Source organism: Bos indicus x Bos taurus, chromosome 11 (genome assembly GCF_003369695.1).
Source record: "Bos indicus x Bos taurus breed Angus x Brahman F1 hybrid chromosome 11, Bos_hybrid_MaternalHap_v2.0, whole genome shotgun sequence".
Taxonomy (NCBI): Eukaryota; Metazoa; Chordata; class Mammalia; order Artiodactyla; family Bovidae; genus Bos; species Bos indicus x Bos taurus.
The window spans coordinates 68,162,082-68,174,424 of record NC_040086.1 but is presented as its reverse complement, the minus strand read 5'-3'; the positions used below and the strand labels follow the sequence as shown (position 1 = coordinate 68,174,424).

At 39.7% G+C, this 12,343-nt stretch overlaps 2 protein-coding genes across 4 annotated transcripts in view; both read left to right on the top strand.

Annotated features, from left to right (window-relative positions):
* TIA1 (TIA1 cytotoxic granule associated RNA binding protein) overlaps positions 1-6,193 on the top strand; it is a 55,216-nt gene extending 49,023 nt beyond the window's left edge. For 2 of the 3 annotated variants that reach the window (XM_027555723.1, XM_027555722.1), the window contains one exon: positions 5,972-6,193. In XM_027555723.1, coding sequence (XP_027411524.1) covers positions 5,972-6,167 — 196 coding nt within the window. In that variant the 3' untranslated portion in view covers positions 6,168-6,193. The remainder of the gene's footprint in view (positions 1-5,971) is intronic. The other variant, XR_003513433.1, reaches the window with a different exon arrangement.
* C11H2orf42 (chromosome 11 C2orf42 homolog) overlaps positions 1-12,343 on the top strand; it is a 39,570-nt gene that overhangs the window by 7,174 nt on the left and 20,053 nt on the right. Inside the window, exons 2-4 of the mRNA XM_027555716.1 lie at positions 5,972-6,249; positions 6,711-7,545; positions 8,253-8,363. Of these exons, the coding sequence (XP_027411517.1) occupies positions 6,723-7,545; positions 8,253-8,363 (934 nt within the window). The 5' untranslated portion in view covers positions 5,972-6,249; positions 6,711-6,722. The remainder of the gene's footprint in view (positions 1-5,971; positions 6,250-6,710; positions 7,546-8,252; positions 8,364-12,343) is intronic.

The following is a 12,343-nucleotide window of genomic DNA, read 5'->3' as shown; positions in this document are numbered from 1 at the left end:
ATCACCATCTGCAGTGATTTTGGAGCCCAAAAAATAAGTCTGACACTGTTTCCACTGTTTTCCCATCTATTTCCCTGTGAAGTGATGGGACCAGACGCCATGATCTTCGTTTTCTGAATGTTGAGCTTTAAGCCAACTTTTTCACTCTCCACTTTCACTTTCATCAAGAGGCTTTTTAGTTCCTCTTCACTTTCTGCCATAAGGGTGGTGTCATCTGCATATCTGAGGTGATTGATATTTCTCCTGGCAATCTTGATTCCAGCTTGTGCTTCTTAAATAGGAAAAATTAATCATTTCTAGATTTAATGTTTACTATTTTCTGGATTCTGGGTTTTGTGTCATGTAGGCCATCTTCAATCTGACATCCTTAAAAAATATTTTAAGAAAAAATTCCCTCCTCTTTTTGTTCTAGTGTATTGATGGTTCCATTTTTTGTGTGTGTTTGAATGTTTTATCTGCTTGGAATGTATTTGAGAACAGAAAGTGAGATAGGATGAATAAGACAATAATAACATTTTTAGAAGTCAAATTTCTGTCTCCCAATAAAATTTTATTCTGTACCCAATAAATTAAGAAAACTAGAAACAATGTTCAGAATCTTTTCTACTGAAATACTTGCACCTATATACTAAAGTCAGTGTTTAAGATGTTAATTGCAACATTGTCTAGAACTAAAACTCACTGATAGAGATGGTTCAACTGTGGTAAAATATTAAGAATGCAAACTTGAGGACACTGAGTATAATGTAACTCAATTTTTCTAAAACCAAAATCCCACATTTGTACATATATATATTTATTTATTCATAAACACAGAAAATAGTCTGATGGATATATGCCAGCCTGTTAACTGTATTTACTCTTGAAAAGTGAGGATTTGTGGGGTGGAAGGGCAAGTGGGGATAGTGAAAGTAGAGCATAAAAGGGTCATTAGTCCTTTAGTCTGCTTTTGCAAGATCATAGACTTTATTTATTTACAAAATAAACTATAACTGGCAAATAGTTCCTCCTTTAATAAGCAAAGTTGTTCTGTTTTTTCACTTTAATAATAATATGAAATCATCATCATCAGTGTAATTTTAAAATTGATTTATATATAAAGCAATCTGAAGCTCAGAATTTAAAAGATTTGGTCATAGAGATAATCAGCTTTGGGTTCTCGTTCCTAAGAACCCACGTTTGACTGATTGAGAATACCTACCAAAAAAATGTATTGACCTCAGAAGGAAATGCTGTGTAAACAGGCTAATGTCTCTAGGTGTTTTTAAAGGGGTGATTTTGCCCCCCAAGAGGACATTTAGCAATATCTGGAGACATTTTTGTTTTTTTATAACTTGGGGAGGGCACGTTGACTGCTGCTGGGATCTAGTGGTGGAGACCCGGGATGCCACTAAACATCCTGTGACACACAGGATAGCCCCCCATAATAGTTGTTGCTGTTCAGTTGCTCAGTTGCATCTGACTCTTTGTGACCACCATGAACTGCAGCATGCCAGGCTTCCCTTTCCTTCCTTATCTCCCGGAATTTGCTTAAACTCATGTCCATCGAGTCGGTGATGCCACCCAACCATCTCATCCTCTGTCATCCCCTTCTCCTCCTGCTCTGTCTTTCCCAGCATCAGGGTTTTTTCCAATGAATCAGTCAGCTCTTCACATCAGGTGGCCAAAGTATTGGAGCTTCAGCTTCAGTATCAGTCCTTCCAATGAGTATTCAGGGTTGATTTCCTTTAGGATTGACTGATTTGATCTCCTTGCTGTCCAAGGGACTCTCGAGAGTCTTCTCCTGCATCACAGTTAGAAAGCATCAATTCTTAGGCACTCAGCCTTCTCTCTGGTCCAATTCTCACATCTGTACATGATGGAAAGACTATAGTTTTGACTATATGGACCTTTGTCAACAAAATAATGTCTCTACTTTTCAATATGCTGTCTAGATTGGTCATAGCTTTTCTTCTGAGGAGCAAGCGTCTTTTAATTACATGGCTTCACTCACCATCTGCAGTGATTTTGGAGCCCAAGAAAATAAAAATCTGTCAGTTGTTTCCATTGTTTCCCATCTATTTGCCATGAAGTGATGAGACCAGATGCCATGATCTTCGTTTTTTGAATGTTGAGTTTTAAGCCAGCTTTTTCACTCTCCTCTATCACTTTCATCAAGAGGCTCTTTAGTTCCTCTTTGCTTTCTGCCATAATGGTGGTGTCATCTGCATATCTGAGGTTACTGATATTTCTCCCAGCGGTCTTGATTCCAGCTTGTGCTTCATCCAGCCCAGCATTTCGTATGATGTACTCTCCATATAAGTTAAATAAGCAGGGGACAACCTTGATGTACTCCTTTCCCAATTTTGAACCAGTCTGTTTTTCCAGGTCCAGTTCTAACTGTTGCTTCTTGACCTGCATACAGGTTTCTCGGATGCAGATAAAGTGGTCTGGTATTCCCATCTCTTTGCGAATTTTCCACAGTTTGTTGTGATCCAGACGGTCAAAGACTTTAGGGTGGTCAATGAAGCAAAAGTAGATGTTTTTCTGGAATTCCTGTGCTTTTTCTATGATCCAGCAGATGTTGGCTATTTGATCTCTGGTTCCTCTGCCTTTTCTAAACCCAGCTTGTACATCTGGAAGTTCTCCATTCACGTACTGTTGAAGCCTAGCTTGAAGGATTTTGAGTATTACCTTGCTAGCATGTAAAATGAATGCAATTGTGCAGTAGTTTGAATGTTCTTTGGCTTTGCCCTTCTTTGGGACTGGAATGAAAACTGACTTTTCCAGTCTTCTGGCCACTGCTGAGTTTTCCAAATTTGCTGACATATCGAGTGCAGCACTCTTAACAGTATCATTTTTTAGGTTTTGAAATACCTCAACTGGAATTCCATCACCTTCACTAGCTTTGTTCTTAGCAGTACTTCCTAAGGCCTACTTGACTTCACACTCTAGGATGTCTGGCTCTAGCTGAGTAATCACACCATTGTGGTTGTCCAGGTCATTAGGACCTTTTTTTGTATAGGTCTGTATATTCTTGCTACCTCTTCTTAATATCTACAGCTTCTGTTAGGTCCATACTGTTTGTGTCCTTTACTGTGCCCATCTTTGCATGAAATGTTCCCTTTTTCTAGAAGAGATCTCTAGATCTCTTTCCCATTCTGTTGTTTTCCTCTATTTCTTTGCATTGTTCACTTAAGATGGCTTTCTTATCTCTCTTTGGTATTCTTTGGAACTCTGCATTCAGATGGATGTATCTTTCCTTTTCTTCTTTGCCTTTGGTTTGTCTTCTTTTCTCAGCTATTTGAAAGGCCTCTTCAGACAGCCACTTTGCATTTTTGCATTTCTTTTTCTTGGAGATGGTTTTGGTTACCACTTCCTGTGCAGTGTTATGAACCTCCATCCATAATTCTTCAGGCACTCAGTCAGATCTAATCCCTTGAATCTATTTGTCACTTCAACTGTATAATCATTAGGGATTTGATTTAGGTCATACTGAATGACCTAGTGGTTTTCCCTACTTTCTTCAATTTAAGTCTGAATTTTGCAATAAGGAGTTCATGATATGAGCCACAGTCATCCTGGTCTTGCTTTTGCTGACTGTATAAAACTTCTCTATCTTTGGCCACCAAGAATATAATCAGTCTGATTTTGGTATTGACCATCTGGTGATGTCCATGTGTAGAGTTGTCTTTTGTGTTGTTGGAAGAGTGTGTTTGGTATGACCAGTGCATTCTCTCAGGAAAACTCTGTTAGCCTTTGCCCTGCTTCATGTGTACTCCAAGGCCAAACTTGCCTGTTACTCCAGGTATCTCTTGACTTCCTACTTTTGCATTACATTCCCCTGTTATGAAAAGGACATCTTTTTTTGGTGTTAGTTCTAGAAGGTCTTGTAGGTCTTCATAGAACTGGTCAACTCCAGCTTCTTTGGCATTAGTGGTTGGGGCATAGACTTGGATTACTGTGATATTGAATGGTTTGCCTTGGAACAAACCGAGATCATTCTGTCATTTTTGAGATTGCACCCAAGTATTGCATTTTCAAACTCTTTTGTTGACTATGAGGGCTACTCCATTTCTTCTAAGAGATTCTTGTCCACGATAATAGATATAATGGTCACCTGAATTAAATTCACCCATTCCCATCCATTTTAGTTCAGATTCCTAAAATGTCGATATTCCCTCTTGCCATCTCCTATTTGACCACATCCAATTTACCTTGATTCATGGACCTAACATTCCAGATTCCTATGCCATGTTGTTCTTTACAGCATCGGACTTTACTCCAATACCAAATACATCTACATCTGGGTGTCGTTTCCACTTCAGCTCAACCTCTTCATTCCTTCTGGAGCTATTTATCTGCTCTTCTCCAGTAGCACATTGAACACCTACAGACCTGGGGGCTTCATCTTCCAGCATTACATCTTTTTGCCTTTCATACTGCTCATGGGGTTCTCAAGGCAAGAATGCTGAAGTGGTTTGCTATTCCCTTCTCCAGTGGACCATGTTTTGTCAGAACTCTCCACCATGACCCATCTGTCTTGAGTGGGCCTACACAGCATGGCTCATGGTTTCATTAAGTTACACAAAGCTGTGATCCATGTGATCAGTTTGGTTAGTTTTCTGTGATTATGGTTTTCATTCTGTCTGCCTTCAGATGGATGAGGATAAGAGGCTTGTGCAAGCTTCCTGATAGGAAGGACTGGCTGTGGGGAAAATAGTCTTGCTCTGGTGGGTAAAGCCATGCCCAGTAAGTCTTTAATCTAAATTTCTGCTGATGGGTGGGGCCGTGCTCCCTCCCTGTAGTATCCAGCCCTAAATGTCTGTGGTGCCAAGGTGGAGGAACCCTACTATCAATCATATATCACAAAACTTCATTCACTCAGCAGATATTACATGGGGGATTAGTTCTTAGCACCAAAATGTAGGCATTCCTAGATTTTTCTTATTTGTACTTTTCAATTGGTTAATCAGTGGACTAGAGAAGATGTGAAGGGAGAGTCTTTTATCAAGACCATTCTTTGGGAACTTCCCTGGTGGTCCTTAGCTCCTGGTGGTCCAGTAGTTAAGAATTCACCTGCTGATGGAGGGGATATCGGTTAGATCCCTGGTCTGGGAAGACTTCACATGCTGCAGGGAAAGTAAACAAGAAAGCCCATGCATTGCAACTCGAGAAAGCCCTCGCACAGCCAACACTCAGCACACCTGGGAAAAAAAAAAAGACTGTTCTTTGGGGTCAGAGAGCAAAAGCAAATCTCACACCTTACTTCAAAATCATAAGCAGATTTACCTTTTTAAAAAGCATTAAAAATATTCAACTTTAGTTAATAATATGCATGCTGCTGATACCTGCAGCTTACTTTGAAATGCATCAAAATATGAAAGGGATTGATAGATGAAGAAAGGGATATGTAATAAACAAATATAGTAAAAGGTTAATTTTAGAATCTAGTGGGTGGGTATATGAAGGTTGACTGTATAATTCTGTTTTTTTATATGTTTGAAAATGTTCATAATGTTGGGGGAAAATCAGAAACAGAGATTCACATTCTTTTTAGCAGACACTGGGTTAGTGGCAACCACACTGCTGATTTTGATAGGTGGCCTCAGGCAAGTTACTTAACTTTTTGATTTTCATCTGAAAAGCCATTGTTGTTTGGCTCAAATATGGTGACACTAATATGGTGAGGTTCAAATGAAATAATGAGCATAAAAGCATGTTGAAAAGCATAAAGTGCTCTAAAAAGGCAGTGCATTACTCTTAGGAAGGCTGAGTGTTCGACTATTTACATACCTGGCTCTAGGTGTTTTTGAAAGCTCCCTGTGTAGTGACATTAGCACTGTTTTACCTTCTTGTGATTGGAAGTATAAAACAACCATGATAATTTCTATCAAATATTTCTCAAATATTTGTGAAAGACTTTTCTTTTCTAAAAGGAAAGAATCACTCTCTGTATAACTTTAATAGTTTTTTCCTGTTTTACTTACAGGCTGCCATGGTCTCCACTTAGGGCAGTGGGAATCTTTGACTATGGAACACTGGGCATGAGCCTTGCCATTGGCTGGCCGAGAAGGAGGAGGCAGAATGTCTCCATTGTTACACCACAGAGTTCAAACTTCAGAAGACTTGAGTTAAACAGTGTTTTTTACTCTGCAAATTGTTGCATCTTCATTTGTCCTCTATGATCATCACAAACTAATGAAACATTTTTTAGGTCTTACGAATTGAGGTTATACTGTTTTCTGGATACTCTGGCAATTGATACAGGTAAGATTGGTCTGAGTTTTGTGGGGAATGGTGAAAGAGAAAGAACTCATCCAGTTGCTCAAGTCAAACATCTGTGCATGTTGAAATCAGGTTAACTAGGGAATTCCTTGGCAGTCCAGTGGTTAGGGCTCTGTGCCTCCACTGCCATTGATCCCTTGGTGTGATCAAAAAAAGATTAGGTTAACCTAGCTTGTTGTATAAAACAAGACTGAATCTTGAGAAATATTTCAGTTATTACATTAGGCCTTAAAACTAGAGAGATGCAAAATGCAAAGTTTCCTACACTTTTATTTTATTTGAGGGTTTAAATGGATGTTTTCTTTGAGGGTACAGTTTGATAGCTTCTACAGTGGATAGCTTCTTTTCATTTTACTTTTCTGTACTACATATTGTAAGTGATTTTAACTGTGTGTGTGTTTGTACATGTATACTCGGGCTGATGAGCTTATTGTCCTTTCTAGAACCTGTGAAAAATGGAACCAAACTCTCTAAGGACCAAAGTTCCGGCTTTCTTATCTGATTTGGGGAAGGCCACATTGAGGGGGATCAGAAAGTGTCCCCGATGTGGCACATACAATGGAACCCGGGGACTGAGCTGTAAGAACAAGACATGTGGGACCATTTTCCGGTACGGTGCCCGGAAGCAGCCTAGTGTTGAAGCTGTCAAAATCATCACAGGCTCCGATCTGCAAGTCTACTCAGTGCGGCAAAGAGACCGGGGCCCCGATTACCGATGCTTTGTGGAGCTAGGTGTTTCAGAGACGACCATCCAGACGGTGGACGGGACCATCATCACTCAGCTGAGCTCTGGCCGGTGTTATGTTCCCTCATGCCTGAAAGCTGCCACCCAGGGTGTTGTGGAGAACCAGTGCCAGCACATCAAGCTGGCAGTGAACTGCCAGGCAGAGGCCACCCCTCTGACTCTAAAGAGCTCGGTCCTGAATGCCATGCAGGCCTCCCCAGAAACCAAGCAAACCATCTGGCAGTTGGCCACGGAACCCACAGGTCCCCTTGTACAGAGGATTACTAAAAACATTCTGGTGGTGAAATGCAAAGCAAGCCAGAAGCATAGTTTGGGGTATTTACATACATCCTTTGTGCAGAAAATCGGTGCCAAAAGCTTGCCTGAACGCCGTTTCTTCTGCTCCTGCCAGACTCTAAAGTCACACAAGTCGAATGCTTCCAAGGATGAGGCGGTCCAGAGATGCATTCATTTCTTTGCTTGCATCTGTGCCTTTGCCAGTGACGAGACATTGGCTCAGGAATTCTCAGACTTCCTAAACTTTGATTCCAGCGGTAGGTGGTGTGGTTGACACATTTACTCTTGTTTTTCTAAAACGGCGATGAAAGAGTCCCACTGATGGCATTTGGAGATTGTCCTAGCAACCTTCAGAAGCAGTTGCTAGATAAATCCAAAGAAAAGCATTCCTTCTTTTAATTCCAGTCAGCACACTTGCATGAAGGTTGGTTGGTTGGTTGAAATTAACAATAATGAAACTTGGGCATTTTCACTGAGTCAATGAATCAAGCAAAGTTAGCTTTGCTTTGATTTTTTTACTTTTCTACAGGTGCCCTATGTTAGTAAAAACAAAGAAAAACAAAAAGTACCTTCTATTTTGTCTCACTTGCTTGTTTCTTATCTTTGAAGATGGGGAAAACTAGTACCTTACTCAAAAAATCTTTTAAAGTTTCTACATCAAGACTTAACGTTGTTTTTAACATTTTCATCTTGTGCTTTTATTTTCATTTCTGAATGATCTTTAGCTTGCAGCAACTCCCAAATTTTTTGTTTTACATTTCTCTGTAGAGCCTTTTATCATATTAATGGCCCATGAACAAGAACGTATGTTTGGGGAGTTCTTTAAACGAACTGATTTAAGCAGGCAGTCATGCTGTAATTTGTTTTGGGGATTTGGATATTTTAGAAATTAATTTTTCTCTAGGTTGGGACCCATAGTTATTCATGGATAGTATTAATAATTCAGAAATTTGTTTTATTTTAGGTCTAAAGGAGGTTATTGTGCCCCAGTTAGGTTGCCATTCAGAATCACCAGTATCAGCTTGTGAGTCTACCGCCTCTAAGCCAAAGAAGAGGAAAAAGGAGGAAGTATCTGGTGAGAAGCTGTTTCGTTTGTTGGTGGTGTGACCTTTAGATATTGTTTTACTGTGTTTTATATGTTTCACTGAATCTCAGCAAATACAAGAGGTAATGTTGTTGTTGTCTAAAAAAAGTTTTACCCTTATTGATAATTCTTTGTCAAGCTAAGAGTTGGTTCTGTTGGCCAAGTATAAGATCCAATCAAACTCTGCTTGTATTATTGATATGTTTGTTCATCCCTGAATCATTTCAGACTAGTTTTACACCTTAATCTGCCTTAGGATAGACTTACAAAGTTTTCATTGATAGATGTCTGTTTAAAAATTTGTGATAGTGTTTAATTATATTTTCCATGATAATTTAGAAATATACTTTGTTTTCTGCATTTTCAGTAGGCGGCATTATATGTGTATTTTTTTTCTTTTTTAATTCAAATATATCAGTGTCAGTTAAGGACTCATATAAATCAATGTGAAAATGCTAAAGTGGCATAGTTGATAAGTGTTAAAAGACCTAGACTCTGAATGAAAGGAAAATATTACCTGGTCTGCACATGTGGACCAAACTCCAGACTCACTAGTGAAGAGAGAAATGCAAATGTTTTATAAAAACAAAATTAAAACAAGATACTTTTGGATACCAAGTTGGCAAAGTTTTTTTTTTTACGTGATGAGACCACAGGCAAATTGGTCTCTTCAGCATGGCTAATGTAGGGTAAGTTGCTTTAGTCATTTGTAAAAGTAGTTTGCAGTATTTGTTAAGAACGTTGAAAAATGTTCCTGTCCACAGAGGGAGTATTACTGGAGGCGGGTCAAGTGGTTGTGCGTGGTTTAGGTGCTGGGACGCTGGAGAAAGATGGAGAGACAGCGACTTGGTTATTTCTGTGTTTTTGAGAGAGAATTCTGGCAGCAATATAGAGCAGAGATTGTGGTTAAATGTTTACTTATGAGTCTTTCCCCAGAAAACTTGAAATTAAAAAAAAAAAATGTATACCCTGTAATTCAGTAATTCTACTTTTAAATAATCTTTTTTTAAAGGAAATAATCCTTGATATAGGAAAAACATTTTGTCCAGAGATGCTCATTGGGTATTTGTTTATGGTAATGAAAAATTAGAAGCAACTAAGGGGCCAAACCACTGGGCATAGTTAAACAAACCACTTGAGAGAATGCCAGGCAGCCATTAAAATTGACTGTAAGGAGTTTGTAGAAGTGTTAGATCACTCAGGTAGCCAGATAAAGTACAGAATACTCAATTCAATTTGAATTTCATACAAACAGTGAATAATTTTTTGGGTGTAAGTATTTCCATGTAATTCGTGGGACACATTTATAATAAAAAATTATTTGAAATTAAAAAATTTGTTTTTGCTAAATCTGGTAATCCTGGTATAATTTTTGTTGTTGTTGTTCGACTCTTTGCGACCCCATGGACTGCAGCTTGCCAGGCCTCCTTGTCCATCACCTTCTCTTGGAGTTTCCCCAAGTTCATGTCCATTGAATTGGTGATGCCATCCAGCCTTCTCATCATCTGTCACCCTCTTCTGCTTCTGCCTTCAATCTTTCTCAGCATTAGGGTCTTTTCCAATGAGTCCACTGTTCATGTCAGGTGGCCAAAGTATTAGAGCTTCAGCTTCAGCATCTGTCCTTCCAATGAGTATTCAGGGTTGATTTCCTTTAGGATGGACTGATTTGATCTCCTTGTTGTCCAAGGGACTCTCAAGAGTCTTCTCCAGCACCACAGTTTTGAAAGCATCAATTCTTTGGCACTCAGCCTTCTTTCTGGTCCAACTCTCACATCTGTACATAACTACTGGAAAGACTATAGCCATGACTATGTGGACATTTGTCAGCAAAGTGATGTCTTTGCTTTTAACACACTGTCTAGGTTTGTCATAGCTTTCCTTCCAAGAAGCAGTCATCTTCTGATTTCATGGCTACAGTCACCATCCACAGTGATTTTGGAGCCCAAGAAGAGGAAATCTGTCACGGCTTCCACTGTTTCCCCTTCAGTTTGCCATGAAGTGATGGGACCAGATTCCCTGATCTTCATTTTTCCAGTACTGAGTTTTAAGCCGGCTTTTTCACTTTCCTCTTTCACCCTCATCAAGAGGCTCTTTAGTTCCTCTTCACTTTCTACCATTAGGTTGGTATCATCTGTATATCTGAGGTTGTTGATATTTCTCCTAGCAACTCATCCAGCCCTGCATTTTGCATGATGTGCTCTGCATATAAGTTAAATAAACACAGTGACACTATACAGCCTTGTTGTACTCCTTTCTCAATTTTGAACCATTCGGTTGTTCCATGTAAGGTTCTAACTGTTGCTCTTGACTCACATACAGGTTTTTCAGGAGGCAGGTAAGGTGGTCTGGTATACCCATCTCTTTAAGGGCTTTCTACAGTTTGTTATGATCTATACAGTCAAAGGCTTTAGTGTAGTCAATGAAGCAGAAGAAGATGTTTTTCTAGAATTCCTTTACTTTCTCTATGATCCAGCGAATGTTGGCAATTTGATCTCTGGTTCCTCTGCTTTGTCCAAACCCAGCTTGTACATCTGGAAGTTCTCGATTCAAGTACTGCTGAAGCCTAGCTTGAAGGATTTTGAGCATAACCTTACTAGCATGGGAAGTAAGTGCAATTGTCTGGTAGCTTGAACATTCTTTAGTACTGCCCTTATTTGGTATTGGGATGAAAATTGGCCTTTTCCAGTCCTGTGGCCACCGCTAAGTTTTCCAAATTTGCTGACATATTGAGTGCAGCACTTTAATAGCATCATGTTTCAGGATTTTAAATAGCTGTGCTAAAATTCCATGACCTCCACTAGTTTTATTGGCAGCAGTGCTTCCTAAGGCCCACTTGACTGCACACTCTGGGATGTCTGGCTCTAGGTGAGTGACCACACCATCGTGGTTATCTGGGTCAATAAAATCTTTTTTATACAGTTGTTCTGTGTATTCTTGCCATCTTTTCTTGATCTCTTCTGCTTCTATTAGGTCCATACCGTTTTTGTCCTTTGTTATGCCCATCTTTACAGGAAATGTTCCTTTGATATCTCTAATTTTCTTGAAGAGATCTCAAGTCTTTTCCCATTCTGTTGTTTTCCTCTATTTCTTTGCATTGTTCATTGAAGGCCTTCTTGTTTCTCTGTGTGCTTCCCTGATAGCTCAGCTGGTAAAGAATAGTGTGCAATGCAAGAGACCCTGGTTCGATTCCTGGGTCAGGAAGATCTGCTGGAGAAGGGAAAGGCTACTCACTCCAATATTTTTGGGCTTCCCTTGTAGCTCAGTTGCTAAAGAATCCGCCTGCAATGCAGGAGACCTGGGTTTGCTCCCTGAGTTGGGAAGATCCCCTGAAGAAGGGAAAGGCTACCCACTCCAGTATTCTGGCCTGGAGAATCCCATGGACTGTATAGTCCATGGGGTCACAAAGAGTCAGACTCGACTGCGTAACTTTCACTTTCACTTCTTGTTTCTCCTTGCTGTTCTCTGGAACTCTGCATTCAGTTGGGTATACCTTTCCCTCTCTCCCTTGCTTGTCGCTTCTCTTCTTTCCTCAGCTATTTGTAAGGCCTCCTCAGACAACCACTTTGCCTTTTTGCATTTCTTTTTCTTGCAGATGGTTTTGGTCCATGCCTCCTATACAATATTACAAACTTCCATCCATAGTTCTTCAGGCACTCTGTTTACCAGAACTAATCTCTTGAATCTATTCATCACCTCCACTGTATAATTACAGGAAATTTGATTTAGGTTGTACCTGCATGGCCTAGTGGTTTTCTCTGCTCTCTCTAGTTTAAGCCTGAATTTTGCTATAAGGAGCTGATGATTTGAGCCACATTCAGCTCCAGGTCTTGTTTTTGCTGACTGTATAGAGCTTCTCCATCTTCAGCTGCAAATAATGTGATCAATCTGATTTCAGTATTGACCATCTGGTGATGTCCATGTGTAAAGTTATCTGTGTGTTGTAAGAAAAGGGTGTTTGCTGTGACCAATGC